Genomic DNA, 15,410 nt, shown 5'->3' on the forward strand with positions numbered 1-15,410 from the left:
AGACTCGAGAGTGTGGTTCAGTTTTTGCGTGAGGGTGAAAATGGAGGCCCTGATAGCCTCGTACGGAGACTCGTCGTCGGACTCAGACTCCGAGTCGCCAGCTCCACGTCCAGAGCTCAAAAACTCCGAAGAATCGAGCTCTGCTCTGCCCCCACCTCCTCTGTCACTTCTCAACAGTCCCAATTCCTTTGGTAACTACTAATTGCAATCAATTTTCTCTCTTTTCGCCTTGTTCTGGTATGGTTTTGAATTTTCGATCGTGTTGTCGACCAAGTGTTTGATGTTTTGACTGTGAAGGATTTCTGGACTTCTCGCCAAGCGCTCAGCCCAGCAGAGTGAGGAACTTTCCTCACGTGGAAGGGAACTACGCGGTACATGTCTACATCCCAGGTAACCAAATTCTCTAATTCTCAGTTCCATTAGCAAATGCCATGACTTTGAGCTTAGAGCGTTTAGACCCTTGTTTAATTCAGTACTTGCAGTTTCATTAGCAGATTTCATTAGCAAATGACATGACTTTGAGCTTAGAGCCTTTAGGCCCCTGTTTGATTGTGTACTTGCAGTTTATATACCACCAGCACCAAGGAAAGAGATGGCCTTATTTTTGAACAAGCTAGCTTCTTTGGTGCCCGGTCTCCATGCTGTCGACGTTGACGTCCCTCTTGAGATTTTGTGCAAGGATGAGCACAAGCTTGAACAGGTTGCTTTGGGTAGAGAGTTCCATATAAGTCTGGGAAGAACTGTACCAATCCGAGTGCACCAGATTGACTCCCTGGTCACAATGCTTCGGCAGAAGCTTCAGATTCAGAGGCGGTATGGTTACTTACATTCTATTGTGTGCATGAGTTTTAGTTCTTTTGTTGAACATAATGCTGCGAATTTGCCGTAACCCATTTCCCATTTTTGGTTTCTAACACATTTTGTTATGGTAAAACAGGTATTGGATTGATTTTAGCAAGTGGGAGGTTTTTGTTAACGATGATCACACCCGGACCTTTGTGTCGATAGAAGTTATTGCTGCTGGGTTAGCTGAGGTATGATTGCAAGCTTTCTCGCTTGATACAATTCTTATTGTTCTGAGTTTTTATATGGATGTAAAATTTAGGAACCAGTTGGCCAAAAACATGGGATTTTGAAACATTGATATCTTGCTTGCTTGCTTCTTAGCTCTAAATGTGATACTGTTCAGTTTCAATTGATTTCAGATAACAAAGCAGATTCAAGCTGTCAATGAGGTGTATAAGCTTCACAATCTTCCTGAATTTTACAAGGTTGGCATTAGTTAATTGGAGCAAGTGATAGTGCAAAATTCTTACTCATAACTCAGAAAAAAAAAAAGAATTCACAATATTGGATGTTGTTCATGGCAGGATCCTCGCCCTCATATATCGGTAGCTTGGGCATCGGATGACATTAGCAGTTCCCTGAAGCAAGCGGTTGAAGAAGAAAGAAGATCTACAGTCGGAGGATCATTACAGAAATGTCTTTTTACCAGTAAATTCAATGGCATCGAATGTAGGATTGGTAGTAAAACCCATAAAATATGTAAATTTTCTGAATAATAGTGTAACTGTTAATCATACAATCCATTTTTGTTGCATTTGACAAAAGCGCACTTGTTGGGGAAAACAAAAGGCCTTATGTTCATTATCATCGGGGAACCAATTGATTCAGTATGTATGCCTCGTCACTATTGAATTTTATTTAAACGGCAAAGCTGCACAAGTGAAGAAAACCTTTCAATTGCGTTCGGAAGTCTAATCATATTCTTGAACAGTTAATATATACACAGAAGTCCTTGGTTATGTCACAACTCAGATGGAGGATATATGTATGGCATCAAAAGTAAGAAAAATAGGTTTAAAGTGGTAAAGGGCGCAACTAATGACGGAGGTGTGCTTCTAATCAAAGGGATCGATCCGAGGGTCATGTTCGCTTGCCATTGCCATTCCCGTGCAAAGGCATGTAGGGCACATTACCTGCCAAATCACAGAACACTGTTAAATATAGCAAACATATATCAGTCATCAAATGCCTGAAGCAGCGAGTCAATATGTATGATGAGGCAAATACACTTATATGGCAACAGGAAGAGGATTTTAGTACGCAATAAACATTAAGTGACATTTTAAATCTCCAACCTTTCCCGCTCCTGAGCAATTTGAACATCTTTCCGCTTTCGGCAGTGATAGGGGCTGATCTCCATCAACTGTTGATATTGGTTCGGTAAGAACCAGGGTTCCTGTGCTTGAACAGCGGGCACAAGCGAGATATCCTGCATAATTATCAAATACACAGGTCAAGAATCAAAATAAACACTCTGAGTTTGAATAAACTATTTGGTCCAGCAATTCATCAAACTGTGAACACATATTAAATTGGAAGTACGTATAATTCATTCGGGAACTTCCAAGAACGTTCATAGCGAATATAGTTGGTAAACATAACGAAATTACACAAAGTGCATATATAAGCCGGGACATGGTCAACTTGAAGAGTAAAAACTTGATAGGCCTACTTCCTAGCTGAAGATGCAGCCCTAGATTTAGCTATATTCAGATAGTCCAAACCAAGTAGTTGACATGCAAACAATACAAACATCTCAATCAGAAGCATTAAAAGCTACACTAAAACCTATAAGTAAAAGTCAGAAATATAGGACATTGTTATACCAGTTCCAACACAATATTTGCATCTTTTCTGCTCCTGCTGTTTTACGTTGTTGATTTCAACAATCATCAATGCGGAGATGACACCAACTGCTCCTCCAGAGAAGGATGCCACTATGGGATCAACTTGACTGCAATGTGAAAGCAAAGCAGGTCAATAAACCAAACTAAAAATGTCGTATGGACATAATTTAGCTTCATGTCAAGATAGAAGACATCCTAATTTTTTTGTCCAATGTGCAAAACTTGGGGATCCTTGTAAGGTTTAGATATATCAGTTCGCGTAGTAAAGTTTAGTGCTTTTGGTTCCCACATTTCACCCACAAAATGGCTTCATGTCAAGATGGATAATCTGATATTTCAAAACAATAATTAGTAGAGTGATGGAGGGTTAAGAGTGCGAGATATGAGCCATACCTCAACTGCAATGGCAGATGCACACTTTCTATAAAATCTTTGTATGAGGTGCCTCCTATTCCCAGTTTCAACTCCAACTGAAAGATTAATATAAAGGGAGGGGTAAGAAAAGAGTTTAGAAACGTAATTGAATCCGCGTTAAATTGAAAATTAAAAAGATGCTTATTTGATAGGTTTCTCATTTTCTGACTTTTCTACTTGCAAATTCAGAAAATGTTGACCAATATACTCTCTTATAAGTTATAACTAAAAGTTAATGCATAAACAACTTACAGTGGGTGCTAGGAGGCCACCGAAAAGGATAAACGCCGTAATAATTGAATAACAAACAACATAATACTGCTTAAGGTTGTCTGAACTCTGCAAGCAATGCATTCACCATGTGATTTTAACAGGAAACAACAAAATATGGATGAAACAAGTTGGGGAAAATGAAATTGTCAAGGTTACTGGAACCTTTATTAATCATATAAATACAAGTCTAGAGAGAAAAGCTCACCAGGGGAGGCAAGAATGGAATGAAAGATGGGAAACTAGGAAGCTCATTTTCTTGATCTTCACTTAACATTCCAAGCTCTGCGCTTTTAATCCTCTGTTGTATCCTCAGCCTGCGAACCTACACATATTGAAGCTCATTTATTTTACAAAATTAATAACCAAAGCAGAACTGAGAAAAGGAGAGAGTAGCCCACCTCCTCCATATGCAAGAAAATTTTGTTGCGTCGACTTCGAATATTATCCTGAATTTCTTGCAACTCCATTTTGGCAAAGTCTTGGACTGTTTCAGGCCCCTCTATGATACAGAATCTGCAGAACAACCCAATCAAATAACAAGAATCTTATTATAAAACGATGAATATATTGCCAGCCACAACATTATTTTTCACACACATTAGGCACACGGCTTTTAGCATAAAATTTGAAACACCAATAACTGTTTGCAAGCTACAGTTAAAGTTTTCGGTTTCTGTTATTATTTTCCCACCTGTTCTTAACTGCCAAACATGAAGATAGAGAGAAAGTACCCGGCGGGGTTTGTATCAGTGGGATCGGAGTCGATAGAAGGAGCAAAAGAAGAGGACTCGGGCTCGGACGTCATTGATCGCCATCTGGAGATCGATTTGGGGCTTGCGTAGCTGAATCTGGAGCTGGAGCTCTGTAAATTGTACGGAAAATACCGGTTTACTGGAAACGAAACCGCCAAAAGTCGACCCGAACAGAGCATGTCTCTCTATCTCCTCTCTCTCGCTTTCTAAGAAGCACCCAGAAAACAGAAAGCAGAGAGCTCTGTTTTTCTCTTCAACTTTCACTAGTTCCAAAGAAGCAGCGAACAACGCTCTGAGTCCGAGTTTAGTTGTGTGTCTTTCGTTTTCCCAGTGGAACGAGGCAAGCGGAGACCAAAAAATATTTAAAAATACAAAATTAAAAAGAAAATTGAGCACTGAAACTGAATAGTAGTATCTCCATTGGTGTCGTGTGTTTGGTTAGCTAAATGAAAAGGACCTTGCATGTTTATTATATCCTGGATAAGGCATTATGTGTATGGTATGGATGGATATATGGAAAATGAGGTATTGTTTCAATTCGACTTTTCCGAATAATTCATGACCATGGAATATTGTTTGGCCAACAATGCAATTCCTAAGTTTATAGACTTGGACATGGAATATCATTCGGTTAGAAACGCCAAACTTCTCAATAAATTCGAACTCAGTGATTAGTGTATTAGAAAACAAAATATGCCATGGATGATGGATGGGAGAAGAACTTTCATTTTCATGTCGTTGTCTGATTGAAGCCTTAAACTTTGTTTCTTGATTGGCAATCACTTGGGAGTTGTTTGGTTATTGGAATGAAATCAAGTGAGAAATGAAATTCATTCTATTGTTTGGGTTGCAAATTGGAATCAAGTTTAAATTCAAATTTGGGATAGGTTCTTAAGTTTTAATTCGGAGGTTCAAGTTTAATAGAGTATATGATGGGATTCAAGTGTTCATGATTCGAGTCCCGACTCTTGAACTAGGGTAATGTGTTTGAGTTGCATGTGTGCATTACGAGTCCACATGTCTACAATTCAAATTTTGAAAGTTTGAATTTTGAGCTCATAATTGCAATAAATTTTTGAGCGAGAATGCCCTATGTGCCAACTCTCTCACAAGGACATAGAACCTGAATTCACATGAAGAAACTAGTGTGTTGAGTTGCACATGTGCATTAAAAGTCCAAAGGTATACGATTTAACGTTCAAGACCCATGAGTTGAGTTCGAGTTTTGAGATCATAACTACAAGAAACTTTAAACTTTCATATGTGCCAGCTCTCTTACAATGACATAGAATTTGAATCCATATGAAGTCGCTAGTGTTTAAGTTGCATGTGTGCAATACAAGTCCAAAAGTCTAGAATTCAATGTTCAAGTCGAAGAATCATATTTCGTATTAGAGTTTAGGTCATGACTTCAATAAATTATAGAATGAGACTACCCTATGTGCCAATTCTCTCACAATAACATAAAACGGAACTCCACATGGAGTCTCCACAACATTGTGAGAGATCGCTCCCTTCACTTTGGGCTATTCTTTTATCTTGTATTGCTTATCTAGAATGAAAATTATACTTCAACAAATAAAATATAAAATAATAAAAAAACAGAGAGCGCTCCTGCATATTCCCGTAGAAAACCTTATTGGGGACTATAAAATATGAGAAAAAGTACCGTGGTATTCAAAAACTTACTGATTTTAATGTATTTCACTAAATTGTGTATTGTATGAGACTTTTGAGTGTGTGATATAAACACCAAATCACATAACAAATCCCACCCTCCTATGCCTGATTCTCATATATGCTCTCATACCTTTTTTTTTCCATTTATTTTTCATGCTTTCAACATGCATTGATTCAAAGATAGGCCTCTAAGTCTAACTCTTCCTCCTCCTCTCCATATCTCTCCAAGACTATATTTTTATCGTATAGCCACGCGGCTATACTAGGATTTTAAAAAGGAATAGGTTATATTGTTTTCCAAATTTTTTAAAGAAACAGTATAGCCAAAGGAATAGTATAATCGCCCCGTTATACTCTATTTTTCAAATATTTTCAAGAAATAGTATAGCCAGGCGGCTATACCAGGTTTTTAATATTTTTAAAAAGAATAGTATAGCCGCACGGCTATACCCGGTTCTAATTTTTGAACAACCACGAGACGACACTAGGTTTTTATATTTTTTAAGGAAATAGTATAGCCGGGCTATACTCGGTTTTAAAATGATTTTTCAAAGAAATAGTATAGCCGCCCGGCTGTACTCGGTTTTTCCTTTTTTAAAAAGGGAATAGTATAGCCGCACGGCTATACTCGTTTTTTTTTCCCTTCTAATCTTTTTGTTTAGTCTAATCGGGTTTCCCTCAGATTACCAGCACTGCCACTGTTATAGGGCCTCTATCATCATTTAATAGATGCACGTAATGACATCCCATTTCTCAGGTGTTGTGACTATCATCTGAATAAGAAGAAAGTGAAGCCGTAAAGGTTCTCATTTTCCTCTTTTGGGTAACAGTTAAAAGCACACGGAGCATACAGAATTTGATAAAAGTGACCTGAGTTTCTTCAAGTTCATTCTTAGAAAGTTGCATGTCTCCAGTAAGTTCTCTCAGTCATATTCAATGGAGATAAGCGATGGCTAAAAGTTGATGTAACTTCTGCAGCTAATGCCTGAAAAATGCATGATAATATAAGTAACAAGCTACTATTTCAATGCCTACTTTCCCACCCCACCCACTAAGAAAAGACAAAACAAAAAACAAAAGGAAGAGAGTTATATAGGGTGGATACCTTAATTGGTGCAACATAAACTATTTTAAACTCATCTTTATGCAAGCAACCGTCTTTGAAGTGCTGTGCAATCTGCCACAGACAATGCCGACTCACTATCTAAATCTCAGAATGGATGATATACTACCATACTGAATATTTTCAAAAACTAAATAGGTAGAATTCAACAAGAAAAGTACTATAAGTACATCACCATGACATAAAAGGAGTCGAATAACTAAGGCAGCCAAAAGCTTAGTTTCCTCGCTCTATTTTGCAAGCTGATATCTTTAACACACTAACCCTCCCAGAAAAATATACACAACAACAGCACATATCAGCACATTACAGCCGTCCCCATGCCATTTTAACTATGCAATTAACCCAGATTAACTCATACACAATACAAAATCATTTGCATACCTCATGTAGAATAGAAATCATAGCTATGTTTGTTTTGCCAGCTCCTGCTGGAGAACAAACCTGCAAGTAAATGGAAATCACATTCAAGCATATCATATCAGCACTTTCACTGCAATGGTTTGGTATTCACATAATCAACATAATCATTAACTAACTAGTATATTTTCATTAGTGTAACAAATAGTATGAAATATGCGGCTCTGAATATGGAATTATGTCCACGAAAAGCAGCTTGTGCGAATTCATCTAACTCCGTTATCTCAATCTCACAGCATAAGACAGTAAACAGAAATTGCAATAACAAAAATAGAAGTCAGTAGGTGATAAAAGAAATAGCAAGCAAGGACAATCCTATTTGTTTAAGCACCAGAAAATGCGCAAATTATTATGGCTAGTTTATACACTGATAATGTTAATGATGGCAATGATAAACTTAAGTAGAATGATGGAACTACAAATGGGTACCAGCTTTTCGCCAGGTTTTCATTTGTGCTGTTGGTGTTGGGGGAATGACCTCCTCATATCCCTTACGATGCTTCCTCTCAGTTCCAAGAGGAAGAGCACTAACTGATAAAGATTAAGGCCCTTCACTAAGCGCTAAGAGATTCCATATGGTTTTCTTTTATCAAGAAAGGGGAAAACCCCCAGACACCAAACCCAAGGACTCTCCTCAAAAAACCAGCAGCCCAGATTCAAGTTGTGACTCCAAGTAGCCAAACAATCAGCCACTGTGTTCCTCTCTCTATATATATGCTGAAGCTTAATCTTTCCAAACAAATTCATGAGCCTTTTACAGCTACTAACTGATTCTATGTGTTTTTTTTAATGAAATATTCGGTTTTTTCAAATTTTTTCTAAAAAGAAATAGTATAGCCGGGCGGCTATACTTGGTTCTTTCAAATTGTTTTTTAAAGAAATAGTATCGCCGGGCGGCTATACTCGGTTTATATAATTCTTTTAAAATAAAAAATATAGCCGAGTTGCTATACTAGGTTTTTTCAAATTGTTTTTTTTAAAGAAATCATATAGCCACCGAGCTCTGTTTTTAAAATTTATTTTTTATGAAATAGTATAGCCGAGCGGCTATACTCAGTTTTTATTGCGGCTATACTCGGTTTTCCTATTTATTTAAAGAAATAGTATCGCTTCCCGGCTATACCCGGTTTTTAAATTTTTTAAAGAAATAGTATAGCCGAGCAGCTATATGCCTTTCAAAGAAATAGAATAGCCAAACGGCTAAACCCGGTGTTTTTAAAACTCAAATCACATCTCAACGCAATCCAAGCTTGCTTATATGGAAAATCAAGATTGAAATTTTAAGAAAGATGACAAATTTAAACCGCCATCACTGGAAAGCATCAACCACAAATGTGACTGCAATTACCATCTTATAGTGATCGGGCTTCTCGGTTTTCTTGGTGAAACTGATCAGCCCCCATTTCATACAATGAACAACAAGCCGCCGCCGTCTGCTACGTCTTCTCTACGAACAACAGGCAAATTCGACTTCAGTGACGCATTGAACAACGGGCGAAACCTAAGCGCATACCAAAAAATTCGTTCCAATCAGTAAGATTAAGCAATCAAAGAAACCATAACACGCAAGGAAATCTGTTTGGTTGCTAGGAAAGTAGGAGAAAAGTAAAGTTCGAATTAGGAATTAATAAAGGAAAAAAATAGGAGGAGTTTTGAATTTTGCTCACCGGTCCATGTTAACAGTACGAACAGGGAAATGGCTGTGGTGGCAAGCCCTAGGGATGTCGTCGGCTCTGAGATTACAGCGAGCCCTCCCACACATTTTCTCCAAGAAACTGAACGGTGAGTTCAGGATCAGTATAGCCGCGCGGCTATACTCGGTTTAAAAAAAAAATTTAAAGAAATAGTATCGCCGCACGACTCTACTCGGTTTTTATTTTTTTTTTTAAAGAAATAGTACAGCCGTCGGGCTATTCTCGGTTTTTTCTAATTTTTTAAAGAAATCGTATAGCCGCCCGGCTATACTCGGTTTTTTCTAATTTTTTAAAGAAATAGTATAGCCGCCCGGCTATTCTCGGTTTTTTCTAATTTTTTAAATGCATGGTATAGCCGGTCGGCTATACGCGGTTTTTATTTTTTTTAAAGAAATAGTATGGCCGTGCGGCTGTACGCGGGTTTTGATTTAGGGTTTAGGGAATAGTATAGCCGGTCGGCTATACTTGGTTTTCCATTTTTTAAAAGGAATAGTATAGCCGTGCGGCTATACCCCGTTTTTTCCCCTGATTTTTTCGTTTTGTCAAACCGGGTTCCCTACATTTGACAATCAAAACCATCTTTGATCCGACGGTGATGATTGGCCAACCCACTTGAAGGAGCCAAACTCAAAACGCGCGTTCGCTCCCTCTCTTTTACAAACCCTAACAAGCTGTCCCTTATAAATAACTTGACATCCGCCGCAGGAGCCACCAAAAGCTCCCATTTCCCCTTCCCATTCACACAATCACATCCCATCTGTTTCTTGTTGTTGTTTGAAGAAAACCTCAGAGATGATCGGAATGCAGCGGTTCTCGATTCGATCAAAGCTTTGCATGTCCATCTTGCCTCTGTTTGTTTATTTTTTTCCCTCTTGAGTCATTTTCTCTATTCAGATTTTAGATTTTTCTGGTTTTATTTCATCTTCAAAAGAAAATCACAATCAGTGTTTTTTTTGTTATATATTAGGTGAGGCCAATGATGATTTAAACATATTTTGCCTACATTGCTTGATTATCTCATTTGGATGAGATAATGATAAACTGAAATGTATCTGAGGCCTCTTCTGCTAGCAAGCTTTAAACTGTCTTGGCTCTTATGATCATCTTCCTCATCAAAATACAAATAAATAAATAAATAACCCATGTATTATGTTTTCAGAAAGAAAGGAAAAAGATTAATAAATATGTTTATCTCAGTATGTTAAGAACCAAAAAGAACTGCTGTGTTCGGTTTTGAAAGTTTAAAACCTTCTGTATGTTAATTTTCAACATGTTTAGGATATAATTATATTTGTGAATTGTGTAGTGGTGGAAATATAAAATAAAAATAAAAAAGGTTTTCCGGTGCCAGGATTCGAACCTGAAGACTCTATCCATGAGAAATTTATGAACTACACCTGAAGGTTGTGTGGTGTTAAAGTAATTAAAATATTTAAATCCTAATTATTCAATGCATCAATGGTTTCTTTCCCCGGCATTAAAATATTTAAATACTAATTATTCACTAAGTAAATAATAAATAATAATAAAAACATAACAATTAATTAAAGTAATTAAAAAAGAGAAAGTCAGATTATGAAATTAAAAGGGTATAGCCGTCTGGCTATACTGTTAAAATATTATATTAATAAAGTGTAGCCGGCCAGCTATACTATTAAAAATGTATTATATTCAAAAGGTATAGCCACGGCTATACTATTAACATCCTCTATCTTATCAAAAAAACAAAAAAAAAACATCCTCTATTCAAATAGTATAGCCGCACGGCTATACATTTAAAATTATCTACTTATACAGTATAGCCGACCGGCTATACTGTTAAAATTTTCTATTCATATATTATATTCATCGATAATTATGAAGATATTTATAAAGGATTAAACACCTGAAGTTTATTGCAGTCGATGTGGGACTCCAATCAGAAATGGGACTGCAACTTCTCTCTCCACTCTTTTCTTGATTTCTACTTGGTTACTTCTCCTCTCTCTTTCGTTTCTTCCTCTCTAATCCATGAATGCCAGCCTTCATTTTCTTTCTTACTTAAACTCTTCAGATGTAAAACAATATGTAGTGATGCTGTTAGGAAAAAAAATAAAGTATAGCCGCCCGGCTATAGGTAAAAGTTTCTATTTATAGAGTATAGCCGCCGCGGCTATACTGTAAATGTATTCTATTTAAAACGTACAGCCGCGCGGCTATATGTTTAAAAATTTATATTTATGGAGAATCGCCACATGGCTATACTGTTAAAATTTTATATTTATCTAGTATAGCGGGCCGGCTATACGTTTAATGTATTCTATTTACAGAGTAGACATCCAAAATTTTCTTTTTATACAGTATAGCCGACCGGCTATACTTTATAATTACTTTCATTAGTGATTATGTTTTAATTGAATAATAATAATTAAATATTTTAATTTATTTCTCAAATTTATATTATTTAATAAATAGTATTTATAAATTTAAAATTTTTCTTTAAAAATATATTTAAATACTAATTATTTAATAAGTAAAAATTAATTAAAACATAACAACTAATTAAAGTAATTAAAATAATTTATTTCTATTATTATCAAGAATCCCTAAAAAAACAGAAAAGAGATATTGGGGTTTGGGTCGAGTGTTATATTTTTGAAAGCCCAGTTAGTTGCGCGTTTGGTTGATAATATTGGCCCATTGAATGCCGAAAACCCTAGCTCTGTCTCTATAAAACGATGCCCAACGACTGCATCCCAGTGTCAACCCCGCCCCTCATCTTCATCTAGGGTTTAGTTTCACTCTCCCTGCCTCCAAATTGCCCTGTAATTGTTTCAATGGTCGAAAGCTAGTTTTTTGTTTGAAATGAGTTGATGAGAGAAAGAGATGGCGGTGATGACCCAATGAAATTCAAGCTCAACAGACCGGAATGCAGGCTTCTCTTTCATAGAGAAGTTTGCGTGTCGACAACCCCGCTGAACTGAGCCATCTCTTTCCCTTTCACATTTGATAGCCTAGAGATTCGTATGCTTTTAATTTATGATTTTCTGTGAAAATTGTTTTTAATTATAAATTTTCGTGGGAAAGGGAATTGCTATGAGGATACCAAGCTCCCTCTTCTGAGTTAAAGTTGAGGAAAATTGCTGGCAGAATCGAACCTAATTATTATATCGCCACCACTGAGTTGATTTCCCTTTCCCACTTGAAACTTTTGGTCTGATGTTTGTTTCTGTCTGTTTTTGAATTCTAGTTAGTCATGGATCATAGATTGGGATGAAGCAATCATATTATCCAACACTTGATCTGAGATATTCAATATCGAGTGATGCTAACTGATACACTTCTGAATCTAATGTCTTGATTTGCTTTTGATTTTGTGTTTTTGAGTTATATCAAAATTGTTTTGATGGGTTAGTCAGATATGTTCATCATTTGATGAGATATGGAATAATCTTAGGACACCTTCCTACACAGCATAAATTTTGCTGTGGATGAGAACAACTTTCCATTCTGATGATGATTTTTGTTATTTGTTCTTGTATTCACTTCGTTTAGCCCTTTTTTATTTTATTATATAACACACATTCCCCTATGATTTTCGAACTTGTGCAGGGTTGATTTGGAGCTTTCAGCGGGCGAGTAAGAACTTGGTTGTTTTATTAGATTTGTAAAGAATTGTTTTTTGATGTTTTTAATGTAACATTTCAAATCATCAATAACAATTCGGTGACACCAACGATTTCATTTCTGCTAAAACTGATTTGTATTGTTCGTTTCCTATATTCGGAAATTGTTGGAATTGGACTGAGCCCAACGATATAAATGTTTCGTCATGTTGGATTTGGACCGTTAAGTGATTTTGTGGGTCATAAACTGGGCCTTTCAAATTCGAATTCATGTGATGGGCCCTGGTGAATGATTCATTGTGGCATTCTAATATTCCGCTTTGTATCCAAATTGGCCCAAGTTGGAGTGAAATATTATTGCAAACTTGGATGCTATTGGTCGTTTAATCTTGAATGTGCTTCCCGCATGGGCTGGGTCATGTGGCTTCAGTTATTGGTTCAACCTGTTTGATCCGGATTCGACTAGTGACCCAATACAATACGAATTTTGCCGAAGAGAATGTTTTTTAAACTGAATGGATCTACTTTTCAATTTGGTCATTCTATTCCATCAATCATAATGGTTTTTTACCGTTCATTTGATATGACATAATCAGAAGATATTCGTATCCATCCTTCTTTCCATTTACTTTTGTATGATAATAACGGACAAACATCCAGAGTATCAACGGTGTAGTGGTGTTTGTGGATCACTAGGCCCATTTTAGCTTTGGCAAATGCGTCACAGCGAGGACTGACCTACATTTAAAGGCCCATATATATAAATTAAAAAAAATAAGCACAAAGCTCAGATCATGTAGCAAAGTAATGCGGATTGGGCCCAATTGGAGCTTTTAGCATGTGCAAAATCTGTGCATGGCACTAACATTGCTCTCTAGATTCCAGACAAAACCAAAGTCCCAGCTAACAAGAAATTTGTCTCTCAACTTGGTTTGAGGTAACCTTGTATTGTATGTAGTCATCTCTTACATTACATCTTTTGCTTAATATTTACCTCAAATTCCCCGAATAAGTGAAAGTGACAATGTGGTCCATTCCATTCCATATGTCTAAGATATTTTTTCAAGTGCCCACAACCAGAACCGAGTCACCCACTGTCAAAGCCCTAAGTCCACCCTCAGATCCCCATCAAACTTTGACATCACTGATCTGATGTACACGTGTCGAGATCAAGTCTCTTTCTTTAAAGGATCAGGATGAGCTTCAACTTCATCCAAACTCCAACCCAAGAACGTGGAAAGTCAGAGTTATTGCTGCCACTACACCGTCTCTCCCCCTCTCTCAAGGCTCATCTCAACTAAAAGCAAATTGCAATGGTGCTGTTTGCCTTGCATGCTTACGTTGCCACGTGCCCTCCATGGCACCAAACCAACTTTGTAAAAGATCCCGCGTTAATTTCTACTCCTCCAACTCCCAGAATAAGGTCATGTTTATAATTTAGTTAGTTCAAACCTGAAAGGCGGTGGTGGGTGGGTTTTATCTGTGGTGTCGTTTTAGTGGTTGGTTTTTGTAAATTGTGGGTAAAATTGTCACAATTGCCGACCTTTGAACCACATAAACATAGCTGTGCATAGGCAAAAGCATATCCTAATTTCTCTCTCTCTGAGACTCAACAGTTATCATTAGGTATTTAATGTCGTGTCACGGGTGCGCTATTGTGCGCATCCACATCACCCCCCATTATAAATAGCATGCACAATCTCATGCTAACTTTTCCAACTACAAGAAGCTTCAATTCAAACACACAAAAAACACCCAACTCAAAAATGCATCTCAATTCATTTCAATTCACTCTCCTTCTCTTCCTTTTCATCTCTGCTACTTCTTTTTCTTGGGCTTCTAGTGCTGCTGTTTTTGGTGGAAGAAAGGGCACTGATTCTAAGGACATGTCTTCGGAGCTGAATGCGGAGAACGGGCCGCCAACCAGCGGTAGCGGCTCGGCCCATGGCCCCAACTGGGGCTACAGCTGGGGGTGGAGCGCGACCCCAGGAGGCGGCTGGGGTTACGGGTCTGGGTCTGGGAGATCACCCGCTGGGTTTGGGAGGGGGTCTGGTTTTGGGTTTGGCTCTGGGTCGGGGTCTGGAGGTGGTGGAGGTCACGGTGGTGGCTATGGGTCTGGTTATGGAAATTCCGGGGGCGGGGCTGGTGGAGGAGGAGGAGGAGGAGGAGGAGGAGGAAACAACCATGGCTGAGACATTGGCTGGGAGTAGTTCATGATTGTCATGACCTCCAGGCCCAGTGCACTATGATAAGTATTATAGCTAGGTACATGTGTAAGCTTTATAAGACTGCAATAAAATCATTGCTAGTATATTTAATATGTTGATGAGTTGCAATACAATCTACTCTCCCCATCATATATTAGACCTCATGGTTTTAATTTACAAGGTTCTTTTACGTTGTGTCAAGAACATCTTTCTCAATTTTTTTTTTTAATGCAAGTAGATAAACTAATTTCCCTACACGCATAATTAAAAACTTGCACAATTGAAATATTCAATAGACTATCGGTCACTCTTTGATCTAAAGTAGGATTTATGTTAACTTGACGCAGGACGGAATTCTTGGTTGAATAGTAATTTTACGGTGAATAGTATTTTTGAAGTTTCTAGTGTCTGGACTTGTGATATGGAAGTGACGAGACGAAGTCAAGTTATATTGCTTTGCCACGACGTAAGGGCAATTTGGCATTTTAATATCGTTTATTAGGTTAAAAATAGATTTAAAGTTTTATGGTTATTAACTTATTTTCATAA

General features: G+C 37.4%; 3 protein-coding genes and 5 non-coding genes across 8 annotated transcripts; 7 read left to right on the plus strand and 1 right to left on the minus strand.

Moving 5' to 3' along the window:
• The first annotated feature begins 16 nt into the window (after positions 1–16).
• On the plus strand, positions 17–1,678 carry LOC117619993 (U6 snRNA phosphodiesterase). Its single transcript, XM_034350075.1, has 6 exons — positions 17–191; positions 298–390; positions 564–813; positions 938–1,034; positions 1,206–1,271; positions 1,371–1,678. The coding sequence occupies exons 1-6, from the start codon at positions 41–43 to the stop codon at positions 1,560–1,562; spliced, it is 849 nt and encodes a 282-aa protein (XP_034205966.1). The 5' UTR covers positions 17–40; the 3' UTR covers positions 1,563–1,678.
• A 48-nt stretch (positions 1,679–1,726) lies between these two features.
• Positions 1,727–4,597, minus strand: LOC117619992 (protein ORANGE-GREEN, chloroplastic). Its single transcript, XM_034350074.1, has 8 exons — positions 4,112–4,597; positions 3,779–3,893; positions 3,586–3,702; positions 3,360–3,446; positions 3,087–3,163; positions 2,673–2,800; positions 2,142–2,275; positions 1,727–1,979 (listed from the first exon to the last, which is right to left on the minus strand). The coding sequence occupies exons 1-8, from the start codon at positions 4,309–4,311 to the stop codon at positions 1,902–1,904; spliced, it is 936 nt and encodes a 311-aa protein (XP_034205965.1). The 5' UTR covers positions 4,312–4,597; the 3' UTR covers positions 1,727–1,901.
• A 5,420-nt stretch (positions 4,598–10,017) lies between these two features.
• On the plus strand, positions 10,018–10,112 carry LOC117620442. Its single transcript, XR_004584779.1, has one exon. It is a non-coding gene; the product is annotated as a small nucleolar RNA SNORD34 (small nucleolar RNA).
• A 1,801-nt stretch (positions 10,113–11,913) lies between these two features.
• Positions 11,914–12,018, plus strand: LOC117620449. The gene has a single exon (XR_004584785.1). It is a non-coding gene; the product is annotated as a small nucleolar RNA Z107/R87 (small nucleolar RNA).
• Positions 12,019–12,114: 96 nt separating this feature from the next.
• On the plus strand, positions 12,115–12,215 carry LOC117620425. The gene has a single exon (XR_004584762.1). It is a non-coding gene; the product is annotated as a small nucleolar RNA R30/Z108 (small nucleolar RNA).
• A 77-nt stretch (positions 12,216–12,292) lies between these two features.
• Positions 12,293–12,381, plus strand: LOC117620451. Its single transcript, XR_004584787.1, has one exon. It is a non-coding gene; the product is annotated as a small nucleolar RNA snoR31 (small nucleolar RNA).
• Positions 12,382–12,452: 71 nt separating this feature from the next.
• LOC117620448 lies at positions 12,453–12,549 on the plus strand. Its single transcript, XR_004584784.1, has one exon. It is a non-coding gene; the product is annotated as a small nucleolar RNA snoR31/Z110/Z27 (small nucleolar RNA).
• Positions 12,550–14,150: 1,601 nt separating this feature from the next.
• Positions 14,151–15,038, plus strand: LOC117619379 (putative glycine-rich cell wall structural protein 1). The gene has a single exon (XM_034349311.1). It carries the CDS (start codon positions 14,346–14,348, stop codon positions 14,844–14,846), a length of 501 nt encoding a protein of 166 aa, XP_034205202.1. The 5' UTR covers positions 14,151–14,345; the 3' UTR covers positions 14,847–15,038.
• The last annotated feature ends 372 nt before the right edge of the window (positions 15,039–15,410 follow it).

The sequence above is a fragment of the Prunus dulcis genome, chromosome 2 (assembly GCF_902201215.1).
Source record: "Prunus dulcis chromosome 2, ALMONDv2, whole genome shotgun sequence".
Classification (NCBI taxonomy): domain Eukaryota; kingdom Viridiplantae; phylum Streptophyta; class Magnoliopsida; order Rosales; family Rosaceae; genus Prunus; species Prunus dulcis.